The 9,949-nt window shown below is 37.9% G+C and overlaps 1 protein-coding gene across 1 annotated transcript; it reads right to left on the bottom strand.

The window, feature by feature from the left end:
• Nucleotides 1-263: 263 nt before the first annotated feature.
• slc35b2 (solute carrier family 35 member B2) lies at nt 264-9,194 on the bottom strand. The gene is made up of 5 exons (XM_079584473.1): nt 8,746-9,194; nt 5,888-6,078; nt 5,000-5,160; nt 3,456-3,734; nt 264-1,353 (listed from the first exon to the last, which is right to left on the bottom strand). Exons 1-5 carry the CDS (start codon nt 8,763-8,765, stop codon nt 697-699), a joined length of 1,308 nt encoding a protein of 435 aa, XP_079440599.1. The 5' UTR covers nt 8,766-9,194; the 3' UTR covers nt 264-696.
• Between the last annotated feature and the right edge of the window lie 755 nt (nt 9,195-9,949).

Here is a 9,949-nt window from a genome sequence, read left to right as displayed (position 1 = left end):
TTAATACAGTCAAAAATATTGTATTGTATTAATAATAATAAAAAATATTTTTTAAAACAATAAAAACATAAAAAAGAATTGGGCTGTGTGTGTGTGTGTGTGTGTGGATATGGATATATTATATAGACAAAAACTTAAGATGCGATTAATCGAGTTGCCAGCACTATAAACAATATTACTAACAATAATAATAATAATAATAATTCAAAAGGATTTGGACAGAAAATGTGAAAGTAAAAAAAAAAAAAAGGTAACGTTTCTTTAAAAAGCCAATACTTTTATGTGTTTATTACATTTTATTATTTTAGCCTTTTTTTTCCTATTTGTTTTTGTAGTGAAATATGACCCAGATATAATGAGAATAGATCGGGTAAGTAGACAAGTGGCACAGACACTCCCTAAAGCATCTCTCCCGCAACAACATCTCGTGTTCCCCTCTCCAACAACGTCTTACAGCAAACTTTAAATAGAAAAACTGAACGCATTTCAGTACCAAATTACAAAGATATCAAAGGCTCCGCACTGCGTTCACTCGACGGCTCGTGAAGTCACACGCCGAGCCAAAACTCCCTTTGAAATGCAGCGTAATCCCTTTCTGTACCGTTAGACCTTACAAAATACAAACCCACAGTTCTGCAGCAAACAATAAAGACGAGTTAAACCACGAAAATGTGGCATCTGTACACATCCGAGCGACTAGACCTTCTGAACGGGCGTTGGCGGCGCCCGTTTGCTGCTCTTCTTCATGCGACTGCGCGCGTAAACGCGAAGGAAAAGCGCGAGGAAGACGACGGCCATGCCGAAGCCGCCGACTATAGTGACCGCGTGACCGTAGAGAAAGCAAGACAGGAGGATTGCGAAAGCCTGTCGCAGAGTCATGATGATGGTGAAGATGGCGGCGCCGAATTGCCCAATTGTGTAGAAAATAAAAAGCTGGCCACACGCGGAGCACACGGATAGCAAGACGGCGTGGAAAGCGAACTCGGAGTGACGCGACATGAACGCGATCGAGTCGAAGAAGGCGCCCTGTTCCAGCAGAGAGCCGACCGTGAGGAGGCAGGAGAACAGATTCACACCGAACATCATCTGCACCGACGACATCTTGTGTTTGAAGAGGTTGTCCTGCCAGTTGGAGGTGAAGCTGTCGAACACGATGTATCCTCCGAGGATGATGACGCCGGAGAAGGTGGTGACGGTGGACGGGTGTTTGCCGGTGGAGCTGGAGAGCAGGAACATGCTAACGCCCACCGAGATCAGCGCCGCCGTGAAGTATTCCCAGTACTCGTAGCTCTTGTGCGAGACGATCTTGCCCATCAGCATCACGGGGATCACCTTAGAGGCCTTGGCCAACACCTGAGTGATGAAAACAACATGACGGATGACGAGCAGAAGCACATTTGACGGCTAGCTGAGCTGTCAATCACACTCCTGAACACCTCCATATCAAAGTCGGAAAAAATCACCAGAAACTGATATAAAAATTTTGGCTGATACCGATAACTCTTTATATTTGAAAGCCGATAACCGATATATTGGCCCGATAAACTAAATACAAATTTGTATATAATTTCTGAGAGCCTGATTACAAAAACAAAAGTCACAATTATAGAGCTGTTAAACGATTAATCGCGATAAAAGTGTGTTTACATAATAAATGTGTGTGTACTGTGTATAATTATTTTATATATATATATATATATAAATACACACACATGCTTGTATACATTTAAGAAATATTTGCATGTATATACGGTATATAGATTTATATATAATTTATATTATATATAAATTATAAATATTTTAAATATATATAACAAATTTTTCTTAAATATATACATGCATGTGTGTGTATTTATATATACAAAATAATTATACACAGTACACACACATTTATTATGTAAACACTTATTTTGGATGCGATTAATAGTTTAACAGCCCTACACAATTATAATGACAATTATAATTACCGGTACATTTTAATTACAATTAACAATTTTTGAAGTGATTCCAATCATATTTCAAGCAATTCAAAACCATCATGTTGAACAGTGCGCATCTGAAGCGTCTCAGCTGAAGGAAATAATCCATTATAGTGTCTATACCGATATATCGTGCATCCCTGACTGATATGTAGGATGCACACGGCTAATAACCATAGTGGGTTTCGCACCGGGTAGTTATAGGAACGAGACACCCGGGAGATTCCCCGAGAACTAACGGATCCCTTAGGAACATTTTCCTGGTTGCATTCGCATCGCTATAGGAACTCTGAAGTGACGTGAGCCGTGCTAGTTGTTGAGACTTTTATTTTGACGGCGCTGAGAACTTCTTCTCCGTGTTCATTAGTTTACGATCAGCCTAACAGTCCTGTCTGATATGTTATTAGATAGAACTGTTATAAAGGGAAAGTAGACAGTAATGAAGAGTTATTAGCGTATGTCCAGTGTTGCTGAGCAGAAATACATAATCATGTTTCTCTCGGTCTCCTCAGAGTCGCGTTGGGTTTTCTCCTCAGCGTAAAGGTGAAGAGGATAGATCAGTCTATCACTGTTCTACATGTTCATAGAGTTAGTTTCTGGAGTAAATATATAGGATATAATCTGTGTTTCTGTTTACACTGCTTTTTTTTTTAAATGGCGGGTGCTGTTGTTTCGCGTGCGTTCGGCCAATCAGTGCACACTAGCATCACTAGTTCTTTTAGTAATTCAACTTAAAAGGTGAAACTAATATATTATATAGACTCATTACATGCAAAGTGAGATATTTCAAGCCTTTATTTGTTATAATTTTGATGATTATGGCTTACAGCTTATTAAACCCCAAATTCAAAATTAGAATATTGTGAAAAGGTTTTCATAAGCTGTAAGCCATAATCATCAAAATTATAACAAATAAAGGCTTGAAATATCTCACTTTGCATGTAATGAGTCTCTATAATATATTAGTTTCACCTTTTAAGGTGAATTACTGAAATAAATGAACTTTTGCACCATATTCAAATTTTTCGCGTTTCACCTGTATATGCCGTTTCATGTTGATGATCACGTTATTTTACATATGCATATGATTACATGTGATATTGCTTGTTTCTGCTTCTTCTTTGCTTGTGTTTTGATCAGGAGATTCTGTATCCTTTCAGAAGATGTGTAATAGCGCCCCCTACCGTATATCAGTGATAACACGGAAAGCCGGAAATTTCCGTAAATGGCGGGGAAAGAGTTAATGTCAGTCTTTCTTCAGAATTTTTTTTTTTTTTTTAATTCAGCCGGAGAAGTTTAACAAATGTGGTTGATATGAGACAGAATGACCCCATAGTAAAATTAATTAATGCATTATGTAAATGAGAATTTAGGATAAGTGTGAAAAAAATAATGCCAGTGTGAAACAGCACGCCTCGATTTTAGATTGACCACATGTTCATATACAGCTCATTTCCCCAGAATGCAGTGCTGTACCTGTGTGGGAAAGCTGATGTATTTGAGCGCCTCGTACTGGCACCAGCTGCTGAGGATGTTGGACAGCGAAGCGAAGGAGTACTTGTACATGGGCGCCCCGTGGCGGGGCTGTTTGAACAGGACACACCACAGGCCAGACACCGTCAAGGCCAGGATTCGGTTCATGAACACCAGAAACTGGGAATCTTTGAAGCGCTCGCCGCTGCCTTCAGCCTCTGTGGCGCCGTATGAGCGCGTCATCACTCGCTCCTGAAGAACGCCCCACGTCAGGTATGACGCCTGGATGATGCACAAAAGATATTATTGTGAACAGATGAAGGGTATTAAAGGTGCATATTTAGGAGGATCTGTTGACAGAAATGCATTATCATATACATAACTATGTTTTCAGTGGTGTATAAAGACCTTACTTAATGAACCGTTATGTTTTTATGACCTTAGAATGAGCCATTTCTATCTACACACACCACGGGTGAACAAACACTGATGCAATGATGAACAAGTAACAATAATATTTACAATAACATATCGTTTACTGAATAATTAAGTGAACCTAATTTCTTAATTTATCTTTGTAAAGAAACCTCATTGCTTAACTGGCTACTCTCTGCTGTCTCAGACGACGACATCACTTCCTGTCGGCCAGCGTAACTTCTGTTGGGTGCGATTTGATAAATTAATAATTTTATTGTTGAAGGTCGATGAAAAGCTTCAGCTCCAGGCAAAAAATTACAGGTCAGTGTAAACGTGATAAACCACAAAACAACAAAACAAAGTTCCCCAGTTGTTTTGGTAGAAAGTGGTCTAAAATGTTGTGCTTCAATATGTAATTAATGGTTCATGATCAAATTAAATATGTACAGGTCTAAGTTGCATACGTTTGGACAAACCTTTTTACCATCTTTACCGAGAGTAGCCTAACGTTACCTCTCCGCTAGTGCGGTGCTACAGTATTTACATGAGTCATTCAGCACAACATTGTTAACATTTGTTATCTCGTTTATTTATAGATACGTTAATGAAGCTAAGTGTCATGATGTTCCTTACAGCTAGAGGCTAACGTTAACGTTTTCTAATGTTAGCCTAACGTTACGTTAGAGATGTTAAAGATAACGTTCAAATACGTTGTCAACTTTCTTTAGAACAGATGTAGACATCCTTGTTTAATTTATCCACGTTTAGTTGGTGTTGTGGTCTACCGCATAACTAAACCCAGAGCAGACGCTGATCTCGGTTGAGATGTGGCTTGGGAAAGGGTCAAAAATACACACTGTCGCCCAGTGTCAGAATTGCATGTACCCCCTGCACACGGTTTGACCATTTTAAACTTAAAATGACAAGAAAAAACATAAAAACGAATGAAAACTGACTAACTGCAATGCATTTCAATGGACGTGGAAGTAGAGAATGTCCGAGTGTATTGGGTTAGCTATGCGCACTGTGATTGGCTCATCGCGTTTGGGGGCGTGGCTTAGCCATAGTACAATTGCACACAGTTAAGTTATTCAGTGTGGCGTCAAATTGCCATGTAACACGGACGTCACCTGGAGTCCAGCAGCACAGAAGATCAATCTGACGGCCTGTCGAGCCGATGAACTGGATTCAGACTCGTTTCTGGCTGCCGTCGAAACATCCTCCAGCAGTCCAGTTTTAGATTCATTCCCAAACACACACGTCTTTATGAGAGGAAAACAAAGCCCACGGCCTACAGAGACATGAGCAGTGTGTAGAATCAGGTTTATCAAGTACATTCTGCAAACCGTCCGTTTTCCAAGTCAACACCCAACATTCATGCATACATTCGATTGTTTAGACTACTGAAAGCCATGTTGAAATACAAATGTACTGAGAGGATGGAACATGGTTATGAAAACCAAAATATGACCATTTTGGTGCAAGCAACTTTGTATGAAATTATAAGTGCAAAAAAATAAAACAATTTGGTAACACTTTACAATAAGGTCCTTTTTGTTTAAGCATTAACTGAAATTAAAGGGACGTTTTTCAAAGTCTTGATGTTGTTTTCGGGCTCTCCTAGAACAGGTTTTCATGCTTGAATAGTCTAATTTTTCCCATATTCTCCATTGTTGCAGACAAGTTCCTGTCTCTATGAAGCCCCGCCTTCTGAAAAGCACACTGTGCTCTAATTGGTCGGCTGGATCAGTGTGTTGTGATTGGCCAATTGCTTCAAGCGTGTTTGGGAAATGTCCCGCCCCTTAGCATAACCACCTAATTTTAATATTTATTTGAAAGTGAACTAATCCTTTAACTCAACCAGGCCCCGCCCTTTTATTCTGCGTATGAATTATTGAAATTAGTAATACTGTGTTTACAAATAGAACCTTATTCTAAAGTGATACCAATTTTATTTTTTTTTTTAAATGCAGTACATGACTACACAAGAACGAAACAATTGAGAAATTCCAACTAACCGGTTTCTAGATAATTGACTCGTTTGAAGTAGCTGATCAGGAAATATCCAGGGATGATGATGGTGGCGTATCCCAAAACATTGAGGAACAAGCGGAAGAGCCACACGTCCTGCCAGCCGCCCAGCAGAGACACATCTTCAGCATCCGCTCGCACAGTCGGCAGAACACACAGCGCCGCACACACACACAGACTGAAGGGAAGAGAGGTGGAGAAGATTAGAGACAAAATCATGCTATTTATTTTTATGCATTTCCCCTTAAAGACAGGAGTCTGAAGCGAAGCCATGCGTTTGTGTAAGAAAAATATCCATATTAAAACTTTATAAAGTAAAATAACTAGCTTCCGGCCAAACAAACATACGGATTCAACTTAAGTATACGAGTAATGCGACGTATACACTTTTATGATGGATGGATGCACTTTTATGATGGATGGATGCACTTTTATGATGGATGGATGCACTTATGATGGATGGATGCACTTATGATGGATGGATGCACTTATGATGGATGGATGCACTTATGATGGATGGATGCACTTATGATGGATGGATGCACTTATGATGGATGGATGCACTTATGATGGATGGATGCACTTATGATGGATGGATGCACTTTAATGATGGATGGATGCACTTTAATGATGGATGGATGCACTTTAATGATGGATGGATGCACTTTAATGATGGATGGAGGCACTTTAATGATGGATGGATGCACTTTAATGATGGATGGATGCACTTTAATGATGGATGGAGGCACTTTAATGATGGATGGAGGCACTTCTATGATGGATGGATGCACTTCTATGATGGATGGATGCACTTCTATGATGGATGGATGCACTTCTATGATGGATGGATGCACTTTTATGATGGATGAATGCACTTCTATGATGGATGAATGCACTTCTATGATGGATGGATGCACTTGTATGATGGATGGATGCCCTTTTATGATGGATGGATGCACTTCTATGATGGATGGATGCACTTCTATGATGGATGGATGCACTTTTATGATGGATGGATGCACTTTTATGATGGATGGATGCACTTTTATGATGGATGGATGCACTTTTATGATGGATGGATGCACTTTTATGATGGATGGATGCACTTCTATGATGGATGGATGCACTTTTATGATGGATGGATGCACTTTTATGATGGATGGATGCACTTCTATGATGGATGGATGCACTTCTATGATGGATGGATGCACTTGTATGATGGATGGATGCACTTGTATGATGGATGGATGCACTTGTATGATGGATGGATGCACTTGTATGATGGATGGATGCACTTTTATGATGGATATGATGCGCTTTGATGGACTTAAAAACAGAAACGGCAATTCACTGCCATTATAAAGTTTGGAAGAGCTAGGACATTTTTTAATACAACTCTGATTGTATTCGTCTGGAAGAAGAATGTCATATACACCTAGGATGGCTTGAGGGAGAGTAAATCATGGGATAATTTTCATTTTTGGGTGAACTATCCCTTTAAAGACAGGAGTCTGCAAGAACACCGAAACGTCACATATCTGCAAACAAACCTGATCGACTCGAAATGCAACACAGGAATCTTTTGGAAGAGAAATCAAGTGCAACTTTTCTGCATAATTTCGTGTGTGTGTCTTTTGGGCATTTCTGGAATTCAGCAGGTCTCGTCCCAGGAGTCTGATCCCAGTCCAACAGAAGGTCTTTGTGCACGAGCTGGACTGCAGGATCGACACACACTAACCTCTATTCAAACCCTACAGCGTTACCTGACACCACAGATTACTGCACGATTAGAAGAACTGGATGAACCTTCGTTACAGGCGGAATGTGTCCCAGAGTAAGTAATTAAGAGGCTTCATAAAGGTGTTTATGCCAAGAGTCTCTGAAAGAATGCACACACCTTCTGACCTGCGAATTTATATTTTAGAATAACAATTTCTAACAGATCAAATAGCTTACAGTACCAGTCAAAAGTTTGGTTAAAGTTATCACAGGTTCCACAAAAATATTAAGCAGCTCAAATTTTTCCATTATTGATAATAAATCATCATATTAGAATGATTTATGAAGGATCATGTGACAATGAAGACTGTAGTTATGATGTTAAAAATTCAGCTTTGCATCACAGGAATAAATTAAAGTATATTAAAATAGAAAACATTTATTTTAAATTGTAATAATATTACAGATTTTCTGTATTTTTTACCAAATAAATGCAGGTTTGATGAGCATAAGAGACTTCTTTCAAAAATATTAAAAATAATAATGTTTCCATGTATATATATATATATATGTTCTAGTCAAAAGTTTGGGTATGTTACTGGAATAACACTCATCAAGGATGCATTTATTTGAGCCACAATATAGTAAAAACAGTAATATTGTGAAATATTCTTAAGATTTAAAATAACTGTTGTCTTCAAATGTAATTTATTCCTGTGATCAAAGCTGAATTTTCAGCATCATTACTCCAGTCTTCGGTGTCACATGATCCTTCAGAAATCATTCTAATAAGCTGATATGATACTCAATTATTAATATTGTTTCTTATCAATGTTGAACAGTTTTTGCGGCTTCATATTACTTTGGAAACAGTGATACAGTATTTTTCTTCATGATTGACTGATGAATAGAAAGCTCAAAAGAACAGAATCTATTTGAAAGCAGCAAGAAACACAAGTAAACATTCATCAAAGCAGAAGAGAGACATGTGGAATCTTTCAATTCAGAAGATTCTAAATATGACGTGTTACATGTCAATGTTCCAGAGTTGCACTAGAAGTGACTGTGACGTGGGATATAGAACGTTTAAGTGTTATTGTGATGTTTGAGCATCATGTTGCAGTACCTCCATGGAAACAGAGGCATTTTCCAGCAGCCGCTCCTCCGCCTGTTCAAAACTCCCCAAAACAGCCGCCGAGAGTCTCCAACCGAGCTCCTGCGCGGGTCATGTATCGATAAAGCCTTGTACCTGTAAATAAATAATCAATATCCAGCATCCGGACAAATCCCGTGTGTTTCAGACCTGAAACTTCTCGGCCTGCTTCACTCATGAGTTCATCTGTACCGAGTGACGTGTTAACACTAACACACACTACACCGCTTCCGGTTGCGAAAGGAGACACACCTTCACATATCCGTGTAACTTCCACTTAGATATTATTGTGTTGTGAGGCTTCGGTAAATATTTGAATGTTTTATTGTTTAACAGGCGTGTTGACAGTTGAGAGAGTGAAATGTCCTTGGGCGGGGAGTTCATCATTCTTTAGGAAGGACTTTTATTTTGAAATGTACTCTGAAGTCACGCGTCACTTCAAACTTAATATACAGGGATCAGGGGATCATGAACATACATATTTTGATTCAAAAACTGTCTATTTTATGATGAATCTTATGATTTTATTTGGTAAATTTCATATTCATAAAAGTTAAATAAATAATTCTAAACCCTGTTTGAAGGTATTTTTGGCTGATTTTCATCTGTATATTGAGTCTCTCCAATATATTGATAACAAAAAATGTAGCGATACAATTTGATTTGCTAAAGAGCTAAAGTTACTTAAAAATGTAACTTGTATATGCTATTTCTTTCTTTAAGTACCAATTATTTTATTATTTTTTTATTATTATTATTTTCTCTCTTCAACCATTAGGTACATAATAGATAGCCCTTAATTTATTTTATTTTGTATTGTTTTTTTTATTGTTTTTTGTTTGGTTTGATTTTCTCCATGTATTGTAAACCCATTATCTTTGATTGTTATCTTTTTGGATGTCTTATTATAATTGTAAATGTTGTTTGTTATGTCTAATAAAAATAAATAAAGGGATCATGGACATTATCATAGCTGCTTCTCTGTGGTTTTAAAATATTTTATTACATTGTATTAGAATATTGAGGAAACAATTCCAATATATCAAAAATACAGTTTAATATATATTTATAAAAAGGTTACAATAGTGCAACTTTTATTGCATGTTGTAGCTACTCGTTAATGGAAGTGAAATATGTAGTCGCCAAATATTAAAAATAAAAAATATGTATTAGAAGA

Source organism: Phoxinus phoxinus (assembly GCF_949152265.1).
Source record: "Phoxinus phoxinus genome assembly, chromosome: 16".
Taxonomy (NCBI): domain Eukaryota; kingdom Metazoa; phylum Chordata; class Actinopteri; order Cypriniformes; family Leuciscidae; genus Phoxinus; species Phoxinus phoxinus.
Note: the sequence above shows the minus strand (reverse complement) of the source record. Positions and strands in the feature narration are given on the sequence as shown.